The 24447-nt window shown below is 28.0% G+C and overlaps 2 protein-coding genes across 3 annotated transcripts; one reads left to right on the forward strand and one right to left on the reverse strand.

The window, feature by feature from the left end:
* Positions 1-12786: 12786 nt before the first annotated feature.
* On the forward strand, positions 12787-13922 carry LOC101204763 (nuclear transcription factor Y subunit B-5). The gene has a single exon (XM_011661048.2). The coding sequence runs from the start codon at positions 12973-12975 to the stop codon at positions 13453-13455; it is 483 nt and encodes a 160-aa protein (XP_011659350.1). The 5' UTR covers positions 12787-12972; the 3' UTR covers positions 13456-13922.
* Positions 13923-17683: 3761 nt separating this feature from the next.
* LOC101213493 (potassium transporter 5) lies at positions 17684-22878 on the reverse strand. 2 transcript variants are annotated; one of them, XM_004135999.3, is made up of 8 exons: positions 22636-22878; positions 22315-22561; positions 21831-22079; positions 20819-20869; positions 20343-20603; positions 19814-19981; positions 19428-19682; positions 17684-18840 (listed from the first exon to the last, which is right to left on the reverse strand). In XM_004135999.3, exons 1-8 carry the CDS (start codon positions 22795-22797, stop codon positions 17957-17959), a joined length of 2277 nt encoding a protein of 758 aa, XP_004136047.1. In that variant the 5' UTR covers positions 22798-22878; the 3' UTR covers positions 17684-17956. The 2 variants fall into 2 exon arrangements, with proteins under 2 accessions (XP_004136047.1, XP_031745267.1); XM_031889407.1 differs by lacking the exon at positions 20819-20869.
* Between the last annotated feature and the right edge of the window lie 1569 nt (positions 22879-24447).

Here is a 24447-nt window from a genome sequence, read left to right on the forward strand (position 1 = left end):
ATGGGAAAATTATAAGTATTTTCTTTTTCCTCTTCTTTTTTTTGTTGTTTCCTCACAAAATTTAAGGAATTTTTTTTTCAACCCTCAACACAAAATAAGGAATGTGTTTGGGTTATAGGAAGACAAAAAAGAGGGAAATTCTCCTTCATTTATGATCCAAGAGAAGAAGTAAAAAAGTATGAAACATTGGGGATGCTGTTGTGTATGGTTTGGTATATATATATATATATATATATATATTAAAGTTTTAAAATTTCAATCTAACCGTTCGATGATATTAACTAGTACAAATTTTATGTCAATTGAATTATATTCGTTCTCTTTATTATATATTTTTTTTACTTTATCGTACTATGTATATGAATAGAAGTCAACAAGGTAATTTTAAGTTTTTTTTACATGAGAATAATTTGTAAGCAAAAATATCAAAGTATCCCACTTTAATATATACAAAATATTAAGTATGTAAAAAGTGCTAGAACTCATAATAAATTGCTCATAAATGTCCTAAACTACTCTTTAAATTGTTTTAAGACTAATAATTAAGTGTATATACATGTAGAAAAATTACAAATTCAACAAAATTTATTAATAATAGATGATATGATAGATTATCTACTGTGTATCAATATCAAATATATATCATTCATAGATTTTAAGAGCTAATTAATTTAATTATGCTATATTTGAAATATTTCTCTTAATACTTTAATTTGAGCATGATTATTATATTTGCAATCACTTATATTAAATTAAATGAAAATTTTATTGTTCAAAATTTAAAAACATATTTTTCAATCATTTTCTTTTTTTAATTTGAAAGTGAACCTTCACAAGAAAGTTATCAATGTGCATTATTTCTAATTTTAGAGAAAGATACCATGGGATATGTATGAAATGGCAACAAGAACAATATACATGCATCATATATAATTATAAGTTCATCCCAACTAATATGAATATTGTTTAAATTAACCACCTAGATCAATTATAAATATAGATCTACTGAAATGATCATTATACTTTTTAACAAGTTAAATTATTTAAAAATGATCAAAACGATACATGTAATTTTTTCATCCCTCTTAAAGATAAAAGATTCGATTGAGATTTGAATACAGTGAGTCGAGTTTTACAGATTGTCACACTATATACACACTAATACGAGTAGGTAGGGCACAAGTTAAAAGGTAAAGAACAACGAGGAAAGGCATTAGAAATTAAAAAACAGAAAATGAGACAAAAATTGGGAAATAAATAAGATTAAGGAATTAGTCACAAAAATGAAAATGCTTAGTTATAAACGGCCATTATCGATATATTTGATGATGACAAACACAATTGTCCAACAAATTTCTTTATCAATGAACAAAATAAAATAGTTGTGTGTTAATTAAATTAGTTAATTAGTATTAATATACTCTTAACTAATGGTTTAATAAAATTCCCCAACTTGCTAGTCGACATGAGCTAAGGAAAAACTTGGATGAAATCAATTAAAAAGACAAAAGGTGTTCCTTTGAGCCAACTAATTGTATATTTTATAATTAATATTAACTTATTTTAAGATATTTAAACTCAATGGGTTTCCTTTAATTAGGGCTAATAATATCTTAAATTCTACTATTTTTTCTACTACATTTCTAAATCCTAGTTTTATCCTTATGCTAATGACAAAATTTGTTCATTTCTTTTATAAAATATTGCGAACTAGTCAAACTCAATTAAAGTGTCGTTAGTTTTGCCTACGGTGTGTTATGGAATCGATAAGTAAAAAACACAGAAGAAAACGTAAAAGTAGAGACTTGACACAAAGTGTTGTATACATGGTTCTCTAACAATGTGTTAGTAACGTTATTTATGAAGTAGAGATATTTGAAGAGAATAATATAGATTACGAAAATGAAGATGCCTCTAAAGTTGAAGAGTTTTATATAACGTACCTCTCTAACCTCTCTAACCCTCAAAGTCATAAACGTAAACATAACAAATACGAAAATAAAGTACATGATCGTCACAAAGTAGATTCAATACATTTACAATATTTATCCAATTTTGCCTTTGTTTAACGATAATTGAATAAGGATCGTCTTTAAGATTTTTCATACCGAAAGCATTTAGTAGGTGATGAAATTAATCTACTAGAAACAAGATAGAAAAATTAACTTTCAATTATAAATTAATTAATATATTAAGAGAATATTTTGTTTCAAAACTAAAACTAGGTGTTCAAGTCTATATCCCAATAAATGTAAAACTTATTCATCAAACTTTTTTTTTGTTTTCAATAAATAGAATTTTGTAAGTTTTATTAAAAATTTAAAAGAATCAAATGCCAAAATTAGGTTACATCATGAACTAATTAAAAAATCTAAATTATAAAGAATAAAATGAAGGGATATATCAATAAAAAAGAGTTCAAGAAAACTCTCATATCAAAAGTTTGAACAAAATATTACGACATTGAAGATATTTATAAGTGTGTATGAGAGTTTAATATTTAGAAGCATTGATCAAACATATATAGTCAAAAAAAGATAATGTAACAATATTTGTGGAAAGTTTTTTCAATTATATATAACATAAGGCAAGCAAATTTGTAAATATAATATAATTAACATTAATAGAAATAAATTTGTGATAAAATTTAGCACCTAATGAATTTTGTATATTTTTATTCTAATTTGAAAATATTTGAACAACCCTAACATTACTAACCATTGGAATTACCTAACCATATATTTAAAACAAAGATTAAAAATAAATTGAGTTCAAATATGATTTTTAGTAGTTCATTCAATTTTAATTTATTCGAGAAATCATAAAATTAGTTTCTTTATTTATTTTTTAAATCGTTTTATTGTTTATTAGAATTTTAATAAAACATATTTACATATTTACATAAAACCCTAACCCTAAACTCTTCCGTCCAGTCGTGAACCGCAGCTCTCTACAGAGCCATGAGCTGTGCCCCTACTAGCGAACCGTGAGCCGAACCCCTACTGCCAAGTCGTGAGCACATCCCTCATGCTTAGCCGTAAGCTGCTTCCCTTCCTGGTTAGCCGTGAGCTGCGAGTGTTGTACAGAGGCGTGAGCCGTAGTTGAAAAGAATTCAAATTTAAAGAGATTTACTAAAGAAAGGGCAACTTAGGTAAAAGTCCCTAAACAGGGTTTAGAACTTTAGGTTAAGCTCCAATTATTGAGTGGGCTTCATTATCCCACATCTTTGTGGGCTTTTCATTAATTAAAGGTAAAAAATTGTTGGGCTTCAGAATCTTAGTCCATTGTTTGGGATTGTTTCCAATTTTCAAATTTCATCAACGTATACTGGTAATTAGTTTTTCCATTTTTAACAATTCTTCTTCGAAAAATTACATCAATAATATATACTACTTTTAGTAGAGTAGTTAAAATCTAATTAATCAATTATATATATATATATATAGGACAGATTAAATCACTTTGAAATGTTTACTAAATAAAAATTACTTTGACATGATGGGAAAAAAATGTTATTCAGTGAAGTGTACTGAATTTTAGGTTTCTCAAAAAAAAAAAAAAAAAGTCACAATTAACTTTTTTTCTTCTTTATTTTATCTTACCACAAGACCAAAACGCCCTAAATATTAGAAAATTGATTTTTTATAAATAAAAATAATGTAAGAATATTATATTCTTCTATTATATATTATACAAATTCTCTCACCTTAAAACATACTAACAATTTGTACAATAACCTAGCTAGGAAACAAATGAGTTAAAAATCAAAAGAATCTGAATCAATAACACAATTACAATTTACTTATGGAGTGTGATCTTTAAACGAATACAAAATTTAACAAAAATTTACACTCGATGTATTTGCACAACCAAAACCTAAGAATAGGTAAACTAAAATGGATATCTTGTTCATATTTCTAGTATTCCCAATAAAGAAGTGCCAAAAGATTTTGGAGACGGTTTCTATTCAAAGTAAGGATATAGTAGAGTTAGTTCCCTAAAAAACTTGCATGAAGCATGTCGATTGTCTCAACAAGCTCTCCAAGTGATATTCTTTTCCTTAACAATCGTAACTTGATATCTTAATTTTTTTTTTGTATTTTTTGTATTTATATTTGTTTTATTGTTTGAAATTTTGAATTATATATACATGAGCAAACCATTAATCAAACATATATAATCAAAGTTGTGAAGAAAATAATCAAAACAAAGATTCAAATACATCAAAAGTTAAAAAGAAGGAGAGGGGAGAGAATGAATAAAATTAAAAGAAATTGCATAAAGTGAGAAAAAGTTTCATTCCATTGAGTTTAAAATGGAAGGGATTTTTTTTTTTTTCTAAAAAGAAAGAAGAAGAAAAAAAGGATTAACTTTATCCAACTTTTTGCTAAAAAGTATGCCTTATTGCACCAATTTTCTTTTTCTTTTGTTAATTTTATATATCCTAATTAACTTGTGTGCTCAAGAAATTTTGTTGGATGCAAAGTCAAACCTTAATTCAAGAAGAAAAGCAATGATTTTGATTTTAAAAATTCTAAATAATAATAGCAAAAAACAAAAAAAAATTATCAAATGAATCTAAATAGTGATGATCAAATATCATTACAATTTCTATACTTAATTACTTTTAAATGTCTAATATTTTTAAAAATGAAACCATGTTGTACGGACAGAATGTAGTATATGTTTGATCTCCAATTCAATTACCCAATATAGCAATTGTATTGTCTCTTAGTTCATAATAGATATTTAATTAATTGATTATGGTTTAATATTATAAATAAAAAGAAATAAAAAAAAAGTTAAGAATCTTTTGTTGAAGTTCAATGTCATTTCATCTGCAGACAGTGTCTATGATTCTTTATTAAATAATTAATGGCACCAAACATAATGATCAAAAGTGGGGGCTATCTCCCATTTAGATTTTTACATTCATGTATATAGTAAATTTTTACATAGACTACGATAGAGATGATGGAGACGATCCAGGTAAACTAGTTTAAAATATTTGAAAATATTATTTTAGTTATATTCTTTTAAATTAAGTTCCACATATATATATATATATAACAATGTGTGGTATATTTGAATATTTGTTTATATTTAAGGGTGCCTTGAAATTGGAAAATTTTGTTTTCTTCTCCTTTTTTACATAAATCTAGTTTTTGTTTTTGTTTTGGCTTGGACACGTGTCTTTTCATGATAGAATGATAGAAAGATAAAGAGAAATCTAGGGTTTTCCTAACCCTACTTTATTTTTATTTTTCTCTCCCTCCTAAATATTTTAAATGACTTTATTTGTTGATAAAATTATATTGTTGCTCTTGCTACATTCTTTTTACCGACTATGATAATCAATTTCTGGTTTCGACAACTATTTTCGATGAAAACTTCAGTGAAGACCACCTCTGAATGATGATAAACTCTAGTGACAAACATACCTTTGATGGCGAATATTGACATTCATCTAATTAGGCTACCATAACTTCCATGAAGACCATCGTTAATAAATAAACTTAAGTGATGATCACCACCTCTCTAACGACCAATTCCAACCACAAAGGAGCCGGTCAGAGGGTGCACAAACAGTTTTATCATGTTTAATAGTCAGTCTATTATAAATCTTTGGGTCAGAGGGTGCACTAATAGTCTTCTACACTATTTCAGCTATGTTTTGGAAAATATGGTTGGAAATAAATAATCGGATCTTCAAAGAGAAGAACAACTCAACCATAAACCTTTGGAAGACATTTGTGCTCTATCCCGTTTTTGGGCTAGCAAATCCCCTCTATTTTCTAATTATAGTTCTAGCTTTATTGCCATCAATCTTATTGCTTTCTAATTTCTTTGTTCTTGCTTTGGGCTTGTCTCTAGCTTTTGGTTTTTGGATGGTCACTTTTTCCTCGCTTCTCCTGTATTGTTTTGTAATATATTAATGAAGCGGGGATGATGAGTGTGTTAAGGATGTGTTCACCTATTGGAGATGTCTGCGTGTACCTACTGGCCAAAAGTATATTTTCTTTTTTAAAAAAAACATAGTCAGTCTTTTATAGTAATTTGAAACTGATGGATTGTTTAAAGATGATAATGTCACTCTTATAAACCTACTTGTCACATGTATCTACAAACCCGACTACCTCTTAACATTCTCAACAGTCTAGGAAATAGTATTATTATTTGGATCTACTTGGTAGGCTTGCTAGCTCGATTATGTAATGAGCAATTTTTTTTTTTTTTTTTTTTTTTTGTATACACATCATCAAGCCATATGGACTTAATTTTTTTCAATGTCACAAATTTTCTCAAAAGGATGGAGAAATAAGGGAAAGAAATGAATATATATTTCTAAGGTTTTATTTATAATAATTTCATTTGTTTTTAAAAATGGTAATAGTTTTCTCATATAATTTCTTTGCAATTTATCACTTTTTAAAACCATTCTTAAGAATTAGTCTTTTTAAAACCCTTCCTACAAAAATTGGCTTGAGTTTTTCTTTTGAATTTTAAAAGACAAAATATAAAAATTAATCAATGATAAATAAAATTAAAAAGTTAAAAAGGTCCTTTAATTATTTAGCCTTTAGTTTGTTATGTATTTGAAAATTAAGTCTATAAACTACTCTACTTTTTTCTATTGATTTTCTATATTTTCTTATCTATATTTTATGAGTCTTTTCAAAATCAAAACTAAAACTTGAAAAAAACTGTTTTAAAAAAAATTGTTAAATCACTTCTTTTTTCCTTTTGAAATTGGATAAATAATTAAATGTTTATTACCTTTCATATGAAGACAATGAGTAAAAAATTACAAAAAAAAAAAAAAAATAACATATTTATAAATACCATAAAAAAAATTTAGAGTGTATTTGGAAATGATGTTTTGTAGTGTTTAATTTTTAAAATAATTCATTTTAAGATAAATTGAGGTGTTTGAAATTTGTTTAAAATAAATTTTACAAAAATAAAATCATAAAATAAATCATTTTAGAGAAAACACGTACAACTAAATTTTAGAATAAATATTTCTGTCGTGTTTAAATCTCTTCCAAATATCTATTTTTCTTTCCCTATTTTTCTATTCCTTTTTACTATCTATTTTCACTCTATCGTTCTTTTTGTCTTCTTATTATTTTAAAATACTTTGAATATGTTTTCAACGTGTGTTCATATACATTTAATTATAAGTTTCTCTAGTTCATCCAAAAATCTACTTCGCATTAATATTTGTGAAAGAAATCATAAGGACGTCAATGAAGAACATAATTTTTTGATTCATAAAATGAAGATGGATGAAGAACGTGATCGAATTGCACAACTTTTTGCTAAATGATTATCAAACCAAATTATTAACCGAGCAATTTAGTAGAGAAAGAACTCTATTTTGGCTGCTTGAATTTGATAGAGCTCATAGAATTTTGTAAGCTTTTTTTTCTCTTTTAAATCAGAATATACAACTTTTTAAAAAAGTCATACCAAAATTTTGCTCTTATTTTACGTTTGGTTAATAATTCATCTTCATGATTAATAATGATTATACTGTATTGTTGATAAGTGGGTTGCTTAGCTTGATATAAGTATGAACCAAAACTAGTATTCTTTTCTTAAAAATAAGATAATAATAGAAATGTAAAAAAAAATGTAAAAAAATGTAAAAATAACAACAATAATAAATTTCCCCAAGCTTTCGTAAAATATTTTCTTCAAGTTTAGGGGTTCTATTTTCAATATATTTTATGTTGCCAAATTACAAAAGAGTTTGAAATTTTTTATAAAAAAGTTACTTCCAAAGCAATTAATCTCCTTGATTCAAGGACACCTTATAATATAACATCAAATAACCCTACAAAAAATTGCTTTGGTATACTAAAAATCTGTAAAATCCTAAATAGATTTCATTATTCTTGGTGTAGGTTACTCTTATTTATTTACTTTTATCTTTATTATTATTATTATTATTATTATTATTATATTTTGCCTTTCTAATTGGAGGAAATATGATATTATTTTAGTTTGTGTGCTTTGAGTAATTTTCTATTTTAGTGCATTATTGAACATTGAAAATTACATAGCTAAAAATGAAAAAAAAAAACCCATATTGTATGATATAACTTAACCTTAGCTTTTATAACAAGTTGTCAATATTTCTTTAAAAAAAAGTAGAAACTATATCAACTATTCCAAAATTTTAGGGTTGCATATCAATTAAAACTATCAAGTTGATTTAAAGCTTAAACTTTGTAAGTTTTATTAATTTACGCCTTCTTTATATTGGGTTATGTTTAGATGAGTATTATGTGTGCATGGAATAATTTCAAATTCTCAGTTATGATTTTTTAAAAAAATTTCATGCCTCAATTCTAATAATCTACTTTTTGTTAATTTGACATAAGAAGAAATCTACCTATAGCGAGGATTGATAAAATATTAATGATTTGGAAGAGAATATGGTCTCAATATTAAAGATACTAAAATTTAATTGTTGTAATTAGGGTGTGCCAATCTAATTAAGATCCTATTTTGAGTGCACAACTTTTTCTTCTCATTATTCAACATTTTTTTTATAATTATTTATAAGTTAAGTCGAAATAATTTTCACGCAATATTTTATAACGAAGTTTAAAAAAGGTATTGTAAACCAACACAAACTAACGAAATTTCAAGAGTTAAATTAAAATAGTTTAAAATTTTAATTGATACACCTTAGTAAAAAAAATTTCTAGTACACCTTATGATCCGCTGTATCATTTTTTAAAAGTTGATACAACCCTAGCCGGACATTTGGGGGAATGAGAAATTATAAAAAGAAAATAATTATTATAATCATTATTTGGGAGAAGAAGTATGTGAGAGAAATACAGGAGGATTGAGATATTCCAACCTGGTTCCAAATTCTTCATTAGTCCAATAAATCAAGAAAATTGACTGAGATTGAACTTCTCATCTTGAAAGATGTTGTAACCATCTACTTTTAATAAGTTGTAAACTTAGAACCTAAGCTTTAGTTTGGACAAAGACAATATTAGTTTGTGACCACTTTTTATATATTCATATTTATCTCATAAGTATTTCTTTTAATAACTTCATTTTTCTAGTATGATCTAAAGATATGTTATCCAAACTTATAGTTGGTAAAAGAAAAACTCTATACTTGAATTTTCAATGGGGGAAATCTAATCCATACAAGATGGAGCTTTCTGGAATATATATTTTAAATGTTGGAAATCCTTATCCATTCATGAAACCCTATGACTATGAGATCATTTCTAGATAAGCTTAATATTGAGCAAAACACCCTTTTACACCTAAATAGATATATAATACTCACAATACAAATCATCAAAAAGAGCCGATCTTCTTTTCGGTAATGGTAATTCATTTTGTTTATTTTAATAGCTATGACATACACCAAAATCAAAGCTAAACTCTGCATCCATTTGACTCAAAAGTTTAAGTTGGCGTACAAAAATCAATTAATCTTATATCATCTAACATAAATTTTCAAAGAAAAAAAAATTAAAGATGTAATTGTTCTATAGACATCTGTAGCTATATATATATGAAAGCATATTTGAATAAGTTTAAAATAATCGATATAATTACTATATATATCAATTACGTGTTTTATATTTTCGATGTCTCAATCATAAAAACTCTAAAGTTAAATGTTTTGGATGCGGTTCATCGTAGCAACTCTAAAATTAAATGTTCTTAACTTGAGACATATTTATGATATGATGGATGACTTTATGAAAGTTTTTATGTGATTCATGTGAATGAGAATAAAAAATTAACGTTTATAAATGATCCTTATTGATGATCTATATCTCCATGAATACAATGACGTAAGAGTAGATAAGACGATAAAAAAATAACAACAGTAAAAAGACAGGATAGGCAAATTCTTACAACAATGTAATTTCTTCTCTATTCTATTTCCATATAATTTAGATAATGGGACAACACATGAAAGAATGTAGTACCAAACTTCAAACTTACTCAAAACTTTTTCTTTGTTGTTTTCTTATAAAAAGAACTTTGTAGTACATTTAAATTACCTTTTGTATAAGTCCATAAAACAAAGATTTTTTTTCAATAAGAAGAATCAAAAGCATTAAAATAATAATAGCAATAAAAGCATTATATATATGGGTTGTGTTTGGATGTTTATCTAGAAGGGGAAATCATATACATTTGCATTACAATTATGAAACAACATATAGGGGAATTAAAAATATAAAATAATGAGAGAGAATGAAAAACCAAACCCTAAATGTAGTGGGCATTGTGTAGGTGATTAATTTTTAATTTTTATAATAATCATAATAATGTAAAAGAATCAAAATTGGGTCTTTTTAGGCCTAAATTTGGTAGTGTTTGTAGTACATCAACACGTGCATTACTTTGAGTCCACAAATTAATTTTTTCTCTTAAACAATAATTAATAACAACTAATTAAAAATTAAAAGGTAAGTGAAAGAGATTATTACCTAATGGAACAAAAACGGGGGACCATGAAAATTAAAAAGAAAAAAAACTCTTTCTATAATTGAGAAGTTTCCCATAGCCTTTATATGCTTTTGAGGGCACTCACAAGCCAAACCCTACAAAGCCAAAGCATTTCCAATATTTTGGAGAGAGAGAGAGAGAGATGTGAGGGAAGCAAAACCTAACTATGCCGACACTTGTCCCAAAATTACTTCATTCAATAATCCACCATCGATCGAATGCTCATTAATTTAATACGACTGATACACAATGTGTGTACTGTAATCGTCACTTTTACGCTAACTCTATTTATATTTGAGAGAAACAATTGTTGTATATTTGAATCATTTTCTTCTAATAATATAAGTTTACAAATCCACCTGGGGGATGGATTATTCTCAACTTGAGGTTGAGGTTTAGTGGGGTTGTAGCAAATTGGTTTAGTATATGTTTGGTTTTCAAATTTTGAGATTCTTAATTATTTTCCATTTAGTAATTATTATATATATGTACTCAGTACTCTTCTCCTTTAAGATTAAATTCCAAAAGTATTCCTTAAAGAGGGAAAGTGTAAAATAAAAAGAATAATGGGTTTAATAAAACAGTTTTTAACTTTAAAAACAAAACATTATCATAGGCCTAACAAGTTTTTAGAAACATCATAATACAAATTTATAAGTGCTTTGAGCCTATTAATTAAGAGCCAAGAACTAATGAAGAGTTGAAAATGTTGATAAAGATAAAAGCAAGGAGTAATTATTGAGAATTAATGTATCTTACAAGGATCGATTTTGGATTTATTAATTTCAATATGAGTATCATCAACATACCCCTTACACTAATGTTGCTAATTCTAGAGTTTGAATTTTTTTTATTCTTCAAGTATAGCTAAGAATTCAATCATATACTTGGAAATAAACTATATTTTTTTAAAAAGTTAAAAACTAAAATAAAATGATTGTTTTTAACGGTTTCATCCAAATCAAGTCGAATCAACCCGATGTATAGGACTAGGCTAGATACATGTAACTAATGAACAAAATGATAATTATGATGTGAAAAATAGGTTTTTTTTTTTTTTTGTTATTAATAACAAAAGTTATGTGTGAAATACTTATTAATTATAACAAAATATAATAAAAATTCTATAAAGAAAACTTTAAGTACAACCAATGGTATGATAAACAAAAGGTTTAATATAAAGAAAACGAATCATCTCACTCTCAAGAATCGAAACTAAAATAAAGAAATCATAACAATAGACAACAATACTTCCTCCTGACACTTCAATACAAATCTACCTGTTACACTAATAACAATATGAGAGAACTATATATATATATACATATATTATTTACATCTACTCTTATACTTGACAAAACTTAGCACCAAATTCTTTACTAACTACTTGGTACGTAAATCTTATCCATTTTTTTTTTATAACAACGAAAAGATGTTGAGACACTCAAATATCTATAAACAATATTGGGTTAGTACACTATATATATATCACACAAATAATTAATTTAAGTTAAAAGTGAGATTAGTTAAATGATAATTCATGTGATAGTTTCCTTTTTAGAGGTTGAAGAAGGTTCAATCTCTCAACTTCACATTTTTTTTACACTAAACAAAATGATTACCTCCTTATGACTCAAGAATTAAAATTAAAGTTAAATTATAATGGAATATTCTTAATACTCATTTAAGTTGAGATTTTTTTTTGTCTTTGAAAAGTTTTTTTTCTATCTCAACTTATAAACTTGCGCTAGAAAGAAAGTTTAGAATAAAAATTAAAATTGACGAAATGATAGATGATATGTAACATAAGTGTAAATAATATTATTTACGGTTATATAAAAGATTAAAATTTTAATCAATTATAACTATTGAAAATGTGTTTAGAATAATTTTCATAGCATATTTTTTACACATAAGTTATTATGTCAATTCATGTGAATTACATTGTAAATGATGTTTATGTATTCCTTTCTAATCACATTCATTTTCGTTCGATAAAAAAAAACTCCCAAAGTATTTTTTAATAAATTATAAAGTGTATAGGTGGTGTATCTATAGAATCCTTTTTATATAACATATTGCAAAAAAAAAAAAAGTAAAGTTTAAGGGTAAAAGTGAAACCTTTTAATAATTCGAGAGACATAATTAAAACCTACCCAAAAGTTTAGAGGTGTTTTGTCTAATTTAACCTAAAACCACATACAAATCCAAAATTTCCCTATAGGGTTTAAAAATTTCTCTCTCTCTCTCTTACCCATATCTTTGTCCAAAAAAAAAAAAAAAACACTAAAAAGAGCATTTTAGATAGATCAGTCATACATAGACATATATCATCAATATATATATATATATAAGTGGGAGAAACAAGTTGAGCACTTGAAAGGAGCAACGTGTCTATGTTTTAGAGGATAAAAAAAGCCTCTTTTTTTCTCTTTTTTTTTTCCTCCCTTTCCCTTTCCTTTTTAGATGGATGAAAACACAGGCATGCCAGAGAGATCCATAGAATTTAAGTACGATTTCACCGGCGGTGGCAGTAGCGGAGTTGGTGGTAGCACAGGTGGTTCGAGTGAGGAAGCTGGCAACGGCGTTGGCGGGGTGGTAAAAGAGCAAGATCGGTTACTTCCAATAGCAAATGTGGGGAGGATAATGAAGCAAATTCTACCTCCAAATGCCAAAATCTCAAAAGAAGCTAAAGAAACTATGCAAGAATGCGTGTCGGAGTTCATCAGTTTCGTGACGGGGGAGGCGTCAGATAAGTGCCATAAGGAGAAGAGGAAGACTGTTAATGGTGATGATATTTGCTGTGCTTTGGCTACACTTGGATTTGATGATTATGCTGAGCCTTTGAGAAGGTATTTGGTTAGGTATAGAGATATGGAAGGGGAGAGAGCTCAACAAAACAAGGGATGTTGCAATAATAGTAATAATAATAATAACAACGATGGATGAGAGAAATAATTGGAGAAATTTGCCTCAAACGATTTGGAAAGAAAAAAAAATTGAACTTTTCCTCTTTTTTTTCTTTTCTTCAATTGGGTATTTCTTTTTCTTTTTTTGAAGTTTGTTAAACAGGATAGGCTCAAATGGGGAAATGGGGGAAATGGAGAAATGTGATTTGGAGAAGAGGTTTTATTATTATTATTATTTTTTTGTAATTTGATTTTCTGACTTCTAAAAAAACACTTTTAATTTGTGGGTTTTGTTTGGTTTTGTTTTTTGTTTGTATGTTTGTACTTTGTTTTGTTCTTTAGATATGAGGGTTTTTGTTGAATTAACATGTTGGGGGATGTGTAAAAAACCAAAAAGGTTTGGACACATTTAGGGTTTGATTTGGGGATGTATAATTTGGATGCTACTACTAATTAATGATCTCTCTCTCTCTTTGTTGAATTTTCATTTCCTTGGGATTTTTAAGGTATGGAGACATTCTTCTTTGAATAAAAATTGAATAGGTATGTGTGTGTGTGTGTTTTTGAGCATTTTCCCCTTTGAAGTAGATGAAGAGTAAGAAGATAATTATATAGAGTAGTAGATCATATTGCTCTTGATCCTATATCAATCTTTGAATTGATATATATATATTTCTCTTTTCCCCTCCGAATTTTGGCAATGAGTTGTATTTATGATCTAAACTTCTAGTGTGAGTGAAAGCTAAGAATGAAAAATTAAAATTTCAAGTTTAATATCATCTAAACATGGTGTGGTATGATATTGATTCTAATGTAGTTATTACACTAAAACAATTTTTATCGAATTCAATTTTTTACGAACAAGAAATATTAATTAGAGGGTGAAAAAGAAATTACTAGGTATATTTAAATATCTCAATTAGGTTGATACTCTTATCCATTACCAAATCCAGTAAATAGATGTGAGACACATTTCCACTAATAGCATACATGGATGAGTCAATTGGTACACTAAAATAAAATCCAAAGAGAAGAGGTTAATGGACAACCTTCTAATAATTTGAAGCAATAATAGACAACATCATAGTTAAAAGAAAAGAAAATTTAATTAAAATATTTTTTGTTTTTAAGAATACAGAAGTAAGACGATAGATATATTCGATTAAATTCACTCTAATACTTACTTTTGGTTATCCAATTTTGATGATATGAAAATTACCTTCAATTAGTTAAAGCCATTATTATTACCTCCATTTAGTTTTTAATTTTGAAAATTTTATTGGGTTTGCTTTCTCACTATTTATCTTTTTAAAAACTATTTTCTAATTAAATAAATATTAATTTCATACCTACCAAATCTTTCCAAACTAATTTGTTAGGGTCTAATTCAATAACTACATGGTTTTTTGTTTCTTATTTTTGAAAATCAAGTCCCTAAATTTCTCACTTTAATAACTCCTTTTCTAACCCTATAGCAAAACCATCAGAAATATATCAAATATATAAAGTCACTTCGTTAGACTAAATAAATATTTTATAATTTTATTATATTTGTAAGTAAGTTTACTATTCTTCTATATATATATATATAAACAACTTATACAATAGAATTTGTAAATATAGAAAAAATTTAGATCCAAATTCTTAGAACGAGTTCTATCAACTACATTAGTTAAAAGGAATCTATCTATTAATAATAGAGTCCTAACTATCATCCGAAGATTTTGATTTGAACGATGAACCCTAGCTAGTTGAGTAAACATGATCTATGATCTAAATGAATTGTTTAAAGAAAAAGAGCCTTTAAAAATGGGTAAAGAAATTGGATGTTAAGGTGATGATTTAATGACATAGATATATATGGTGGGAGGTGTTTTGGATTATTTTAGTTGGTTCATCATATTTATTTAATACACAGTTACCAAACCAACTATTCCCCTTGTAGTTTGATAGCAAATATAATAGATTTGGATCAGATTTGAAGATCTTTTTCCTCAAACTTTCACATTATTTCTCTTACTATATATATATATTGATTCTTAAACTTTATAAGATTCTATTTCCTAATTAAATAACTTTCATAAAGTTTTTATTATCTTTTTTCCATCATCATCCATATTCTTGTATTGCATGATTACTTAAATATCAAGTTGTTTTACTTACCATTCTCAAGAAAAAAAAATGTTTACTTACGCATATCATATAGTGGGTTTTTGTTATGTTATACAATGACGACGACGATATCATATAAATAACGATTCAAAATCCGATTTATCAACACTCACTATTCTATGTATTTTTAAAATATTCACAAGAAAAAATTAACGATCATGATATGATGATCTCATTAAACATTGAAAGCATACAAAAACGAGTTAATTGAAGGGAAGCTCGATACTTTGAAGGCTTCTATCATTTTTTAATTGTCTAGATATTGTTGAAAATAAAATGTTAAATTTTATTTGCATTGTTACTCAATTTTTCTAATATATATATATTTTTTCCTCAAAGGAATAATGAGAAAACCAGCTATTGGTTTCAGAAATGAAATTGATATCAAATTAAACTTTTTTACCAATTTTTTGGGTTACAAACTATAACCAACCTTTTTCTCTTTTCAAAACTTGATCTCCTCTTTCTTTTATCCAAATTTAAGAATGTGTAGAAGACATAGCTGAATTAAAACAAAACGAGGAAACTCATCCTAACTTAATAGTTTAAATTGTTTGGGTAATTTGAATGAACCAAAGTTTATTCGTTAATTAATACTTTATGTTTGCTAAACTAAGCTCACTTCGACACCATTTTTTATTTTTTCCCCTCTATTTCATGTTGATATACATGTGAGCATATTGTATACCAAAATTGATGTACATGAGCATATATTATAATTAAAGTTTTTGACAATAATCTAACCTGACGTTGAAATTGAATTTAAAAATTATTTAAAACTTTTTATTTTCTGACAACGTATACGGTGCAACATGAAGACTTTCCAAATGTTTATCCAACCCTAGTAATATGAAGAATCAAACTTATGATCTCAAAATCATGAATCAAAATAAAAGATAGGTATCTAATTTGATTTTAAGTTTTTTTAAAGAAAAAAACAGAAATAAATGGGTCCAATGAAAGAATACTAGTAGAGTAATGTTTAATATATTTCGACTAAAATTATTAAAACTTGCTTGGATCTTAACGATTAAACTAATAAACACCAAATTGAAAGTAAAGAAACTACAAACTAGTTAACACATTCCATGTCCTAAGTCCTTGAGATTAATTATAAAGTATTACAAATCACCATTATCCCAAATCCAACAACAATGGGAGACAATAAATAAGACATAGAAAGATTATACAAAACCTATATATATATAGATGCCTTTTACACACATGTATACCAATCTAACACAAATGGAATAAATTACTGACTAAAAAACCCCATATTGCATCATGTTCTATACATACTTTGTTGGCTTCATGGGAGCTTTTCTGGTTCAAATTTATAGGTAAAGTTTTTAATTTTTCTTCTAACTTTGGCAGGGTCTTCATCAATGGGAAGGCATTATATATTTTTTTTATACATGATGGCACTTAATCCCAATTGCATAGTTTATAGAGAAATTAATTAGGAGAAAGGCCATGTGCTTCCTTTTGAGTTCTCCATGTGACACCTAGCACCTGCCCTTTGGCTGCTTTTAGACTAATGAGTGATGAACCCACTACCCTTGGCTGACATAATAAACTATATTGTTTGTTTGTTGTCTCCATTTAAATGTTAAATAATGTTGATCCAACATTAATTGAATCTTAATTAATTGGTATACTTTAAATGTATGTTTGGCCTAATAACTTGAGTTGTCATATTGTCTGTCTATTATATTTGAGTATGAATTGATAACCCTTTCCTTTCTTTTGTTTTTTACTTTTGCTTATTTTTCTATCAACTTCTTGCAATAAATGATTTAGATATTTCTCAAGTATAAGAATTGAAGGAAAGATCAAATATACGAAAAGTTTCTTCAAATTTTACCAATCCTTACATGAATATAGGAAAGAGAAAAGATTTAAAAAACTTCTTACAATAAATTCATTTGGGCAACGATAACTTTTTTTTTTCTTTCTTTTCCGTTCAATAAATTGCTTCTTAATTTTCCTTTATGAAACAAAATGCATGTAGATATATTATTGAGTCAAGATGTGATTTGGGAACCATAATCACTTTTTCTTTCACACTATAACTTTTAATTTTGTTAACTTACAACTAGGAAGGAAAAATCATTTTGCACTAATTTCATTACAATGCTATTTGAGAAATATACACCTCAAAAACACACCACGTACAACTTATATATATATATATAGATTTACGTAGACATCACTAAACCACGGAAGATAGGTTAACACACCTAAATAAGAAAAGTTCAATCAATTAATCATCTCATTGTTTTTCAGAACTTTGTCTTACTTTTACAAGAATGAGAAAAGTCTAATATGCAAACCCTGGTAAGAGTCATTATTTCCCAAAAACAAGACCCCTACAGCTCATAAGTCATTCCCACTTTGAGCATACGTTTTCTAGGGATGTAAAAGACCTCTTCACTTTGTCTCAAATTTCTCCTCAATGCATTATAAGCATAATTAATCAAAACCCTTTTTGCTAATCCTGACCCTTTACTTGCCACAACCTCATTTTGTCCAATCAAGTGAACAATTCCATCTTTCCAAGCTCTATCCACCACCTCTATCTCCTCTCCTATTCTCCTCCTTCTCTCCTCCGCTCTATTATCGTCTTCGTTTTGCAGCTTCCACAACTCCTCCTCTATAAACATTTTCAACCTCTCCACCAACACTCTCTCGAACGACTCTTGCTCGTGGATGATATCTCTGTATCCATATCTTACCACACATCGGAACACGTTAAGGTCATCCGGCTCGACTCGACGAAATAGGAACCTCTCTTCCATTGGGACTTTACTTATTGGGAGAGACTTGAACGAAACGAAAACAAGAACCCTTTGGAGAGTGGGAATGTTGGCTAGATAATGCTTGAAGATTGGAGGAATGCCTTGGACAAGCTCTGAGTAGAATAAGGCAAGGCCAGGGACTCGATTGAGAGTCGTGAGAGAAGCAATGTTCTTGAGCTTTTGAGGAGAAATCTTATGTTCAAGTTCATAATAGTATTTTCTTCTATGAACATCATTCCATATGTACATTATTGTCATTAAAAATCCGGCAAAAGCTAAAGGAAGATAGCCACCTTGATCAAACTTGTAAAGGACTGAACTTAGGTATAAAAGTTCTAATAAGCCAATGGTGAGAACATAGGAGATTATAATAAGTATGTGAGATTTCCATATCATGATCATGATGAGCACTAGGAAACTTGATGTGAGTGCCATTACAAACACCACTGCAATGCCTGTGCCAAACAACAACAACAATTAATTGTTATATATGTATTTATTAGAATGGACTAATAACGTATATTGAATTCATTAGTAAATGACACTATAGAAAAAAGATTGAGAATTCTTCAAAACGGTTACTAATTAGTTCAAAAGTGCTTCCGAAATTATGCAGTTTTAACTCTATAACGTGCATGTTTATTAATTATTTAAAAGGCATTTTTTACTAATAAAATGAATTTTTAAATCATTAAAAGTATTTCCTAGTGATTTTACGCATTTTTTAGAGGCACTTGATTTCTTGCCATTTCATTTCCACTTAATACTTGATTTCTTGACATATTATTAGCACTCTCTTAATGTTTGATAACAATTTCAAAATCTTAAAAAATGTTAAATATTAATAGGTCATTATTTTTATTAAAAAATATCACAACACAAAATTAAAAATTAAAAATGTAGAGATCTACTAAAGTAATGAGAATTGAAAGTTAATTATGTGTGTTCGACCTATTGGAATAATAGACATGAACATGAAAGTCCAAAGACCAAACTCATGATTTTCATCCATAAAGAAACGCAAGAGTGAAGGAATCATTACCATAAGCATTCCCAATTCGCGTCGTATCTTTAAATCCTAGAGTGACTCCAAGACATGCCAACATTAGTAGATAGTTAACCTCAGGGATGTAAACTTGGCCCTCATACTTGGAAGAAGTATGAACAACTTTAACTCTAGGGAAACAGCCATAGGAGAGGGACTGTTGGATGATGGAGAAGGTGCCAGAGATCATGGCTTGGCTGGCGACAATGGAGGCGAGCACAGCCACCACAAACATCGGCCAGTAGAGAGGACCTACAAAACCAAATTACAATTCGATTATTACAAGATTCTCAAGTGTAGAGGTCGAATGTTGAGAATATGATCAATAAATGATTTAAGTTTAAAAACAATCACGGTTTATTATGACTGAAGCATTCCGGTACCTGGAATGGAGCTAAAGAATGTGTCAGAGACGAGATCGGTGTGTTTACGAAGGAAGGCGGCTTGACCGACGTAGGCAGAGACGAGGGCAGGGTAGGCCACACCACACATGCTTAGCCTTATGGACATCACAGTGAAGTGCCCCACATCCGCAAAGAGAGCTTCAGTTCCTGTTTAATTAATAATTCCATGACATAAAAAACTTTCAAAGGATTGACTTCCCAAAAACACACATGTTGAATTGCAATAGCTTCTTGTGTAGGAGTGTGATATAGAGAATAGACATGTAAAATCACAAATCTAATGGTGAAGAAACAATCACACATTCTATCTTTTCAAAGTCGTTCACTTTTATTGTCTTTTTCTTTCGTATGGTTACAACTATTCGAATCAAATAAGGTAAAGAAAACTATTTAAACTATAAACGCCACTTGCATCAAATACACTTGTTATGGACTAGTAATAATTAAATAGTGATGTGGTTAAAGTTTTTGTGTTCATATACTACCGTGTGTAGTACTGGAAATTTACCTGTAATGGCAAGAACGACACCGCCGAGAGAGATCCAAGCATCCTTTTTGTTTCTTTTGAAGTAGTCAAAAATGTATTTTGGATTAACAGCTTTGATAACAGAAGGGTCAAATTTCAAAAAATTGTAGAAGCCAATGCCACCAATTAGTGCAAACCAAATGCAAATAATTGGAGCAAAGGAATATCCAACTTTATGGGTTCCAAATCTTTGTACCATGAATAGACAAACCAAGATTGCTGCTGATATCCAAACTATTTTGTCTGTCCAAAAAAAACCAAAGAAAAAGACTTATATATTCTTCTTCAACTAAATTATTTGTGATAATTAGTATCAACTTCACTTAATTCACAGTAATTTGATCTTTCAACAATTTTACCCATTAAAATAATTACTGTATGACAATTCTTATGGAAGTAATCAAAATTGATTTGTTTCTGTATATAACAAAAGATGATGTAAAAGAAAATAAAAATACCTTGTGTCATAGTGGATGTAGCATTCTTGATTCCTCCAACAGCCGACAAAACTGCCATCAAATTTGAATTCTTTTTAGAGTTCTATTTTTCTTTCTAACACTTTTTTTTTTCCTTTTTGGTTCTTTAATTTTCACCAAAAAGAAATAGTTGTAGACTTTTAGATATTCAAGAGAGGGACGAAACAATTTATTTAGATGTGAACGTGGAAGTTTTTCTTTCAAGAATATGTGCATTTATTCCTCTTTGTCAACATCAACATTTAACTCAATTTAGTCCCACCAAATTATTTCGACTTAAAGATTAGAAGTTAAAATTATTAATTAACTTTTGTACGTTGTTGAATGGAAAGAAAAACTAAACCCTATGTATTCTTCTATTCAATATCAAAAAATTGTGCTTGATTTTTTATTACTTTTATATAAAAATTTTAGGATTTTTTTTCTAAAGTTGAGTATGAAGTTAAATCATCCTTTTGAAAAGTGAATGATAAAACAAAGAAACTTATAGATATATGTACATATACAACATATAGATACATGTAAACATAGGATAATTTTTAAAATTAAAAACTGGAAAATAAAATAATTTAAAGATCAGTTTTAAATATAACAAAAATTTGAAACTATTTAAAAAATATAAAGTAGAAAATAAAGTTTTTTCTTTTTATATATTTTAAAAATAGTTTTAATTTTTAAAAATTGCATTAGATTTAAAAAAAGAATATGACCATAATCTATAATCTAAAATTAGCTGATGGTGATAATCTGTTTTTTAAATTTGTTATTTTTTAATTTAAAAAATATACGTAAGATGGATTTAATTTTTTTATTTTTTATTTTTGCTAATTTTACCCTCCCCTTGTATTAGAAATTGAGTCAAGAACAAAGAGAGAAGAAGAAAGAGAACAAAGAAACCAAATTACCATTCAACTAACACTAAATTCAAAGGAACACAAGTTTTTTCCATTGTAGATAAACCAAAAAGGTAATGTTAGGAAAAAGAAAAAGTTACCGGAGATGGAAGGAGTGAGGACCCCATCGCCGATGACCATGGAAGTGCCGAGCATGGTGGCAAAGAGCAAGAAAATCTTAGCAGCGCGGCTGTTTTCAAGTTTAGATTTAAGGCAAGAGGCCATTTTAACGCGATTGTTGGGAAGCTCCAGTTGAAAATTCGATACCTCTTGATCTTCCACTTGCTCGCTTGGTATCAACCCGACTTTTGCGTATCGGCATAGTAATGAGTATAATGCAAACGTACCACCTTCCATTATATACAAATTACAAACTTCAGTCCTTTATGAATCTAAGTTAAAGGTCTGGTTTATGTTAATCATTTAGTGAAAGTTTTGTTTCATTTTTTTATAATCATGGTTTTCGTGTTCTTTAGTATAGATATTTTAATTCTTATTTGAAATGGAGTACAAAAAGATAGGTGCATGCAGCACGTACAGATGTACTGCACTCGAGTATTGATATAGAAAAATATTTGTAGTTACCTTCGCCGTTGTCATTGGCCTGCAAGACGAGGAAGACGTACTTAACCAAAGGGATCAAAGTGAGGGTGTAGAGAATCAAAGACAGGACCCCTAGGATGTCATCTTTATGCTTGATTCCGTCGATGAATGTGCTTGCATACACATACAACGGCGACGTTCCAATATCCCCGTACACAATTCCCACGCTCTGAAATGCCAAATGCAAAATCACTCCCCAGCTCGCCGTCGCCGCCGCCGCTCCTACCGCCTTTGCAGAACACAAAACCGAAATCAATACACATACTAAAAAAATTGTAGAGAGAAAAAAGGAAGTGCATCAACCTTGTGACCATGGACGCCTGCGGCACCGGGGACGGTGCGGGATTCAACGTCCAATGAGTCGTTTCGTCGAAGCTTTCTTTCCGGCAAGTTGGGGCTGGACTCGTAGGAGCTCTCTTGGAAATCAGGAAAGCGATCGTTGTCAGTCGTCCGATCGACTTCCATGGTTTAATCTCTGGAAAATAGAGAATTTGAGAGAGGAAAATGGAGTATTTGAGTTTGCTGACCCGTGAAAGTTTGGAAGTTGGAAGTAAGAATTTATAGGAAATTTTAGAGTGGGGATAGGAGAAGATATTTTAGATTAGCAAACCTCACTTTGGCCCTTTTTCTTTTCTTTCTTTTTTCTATTAAATTCATTTTAAATATAAATAAATAAATAAATAGTTTGATTACTTTTGGTCTTATGCAAACTAAACAAAAATGAGAAGTTAAAAAGCAAAATTTTAATAAAAAAGTAAATTTAATCATAGTCTTAACCGATGTACACTGTTTAATTTAGCTATGATAAAGAGGTATATGGTTTTAATACCTTCATCAATTATCTTCTTTGGAAAAGTCTTTTATATTAATCAATTTGACGAAATTCACCAAAACCATTATATGATATGTAGTTAAAATATTATTTAACTCAATAAAGATAATTGTTATAAAAATGTCATTCCAAATATGTAGGGTAGATTAGATCTATTCATTCCAATAATTGTTCGACTAAAAATATTAACAATGATTTTCTTTTTCATATTCATAGATTTGTTATGTATAAAGAGCAATAATGTGAAAGGCCAAAAGATATGGTGTGGTTATAGAAATGAAATTACGTCGTTAGCTGACTTCCTTGAAGTGGCATGGGTGGTTTATGAAAAACAGCTTACAACTTGCGTATACATACGAACAAAATTACATCTATTGACTTTGTAAGGTTTAGAAGTGATTCACAAAGAAAATAAATAAATTGATTGCATCAAGTTGATCTATTTTCCATAATCATAATCAACTATAGGTTTGCCTCCAAATCTATAACCAAAATATATTATCTTATTAAGAATTGTGTTTGAAATTTATGTGAAATATATAGGTTATGATTAAGTTTATAAATTTAATCGAAAAATGTAAATAATTCATAATAAATACTAATATATTTAATTTTTAAACAACTTAAAAACCCTTATCCTTTAAAAATTGTTAAGTAAAAACTTAATAGTTTAAATTATTAAATTTTAAGAGAAAAAGAGAAGAAAATAACTATATAAAAAAAGTTTTCCATTTTTATGATATTATATAACATTCTAACATTTTCTTATAACACTTATTAATGTATGATGGAACGTTTAGTTTTTTTTTCTTGTATTATTTACCATTATTGTTATTTGTATTTCGATGAATAAATGAGATTCAAGAGGAAAAAGAAAATCAATTGGTTTTCTTTAATTTTAGTCAGTGGAATTCATCATTATTAATTATTATTTCCCCTTTACTTTTTCTTTTTTTGTTGAAAAATGAAAACCTTCACTTCTAACACTTTAACAAAATAAAATAATATCCCACTTATGAATTATATATTATTATTTTGAAAGAAAAAAAATAAAATGTATTAATTATTATTGGTGCTTTCATTTTAAACTAAAAATATTCTCAGAATCTACATCTTAACTTTGCTTTAACTTTAGGCTTATTTTTCTTTTATTAATTGGCTTTGGCACGTGTGGGCAATAAAATATTCTTCCTATGTATTTGGATGCACGTGTATAGTCGTGTCATTTCATAAACTATTTTTTATTATTATAAATTGAATTTATTTGATTATGTAATTAAAGT

Source organism: Cucumis sativus, chromosome 7 (genome assembly GCF_000004075.3).
Source record: "Cucumis sativus cultivar 9930 chromosome 7, Cucumber_9930_V3, whole genome shotgun sequence".
NCBI lineage: Eukaryota > Viridiplantae > Streptophyta > Magnoliopsida > Cucurbitales > Cucurbitaceae > Cucumis > Cucumis sativus.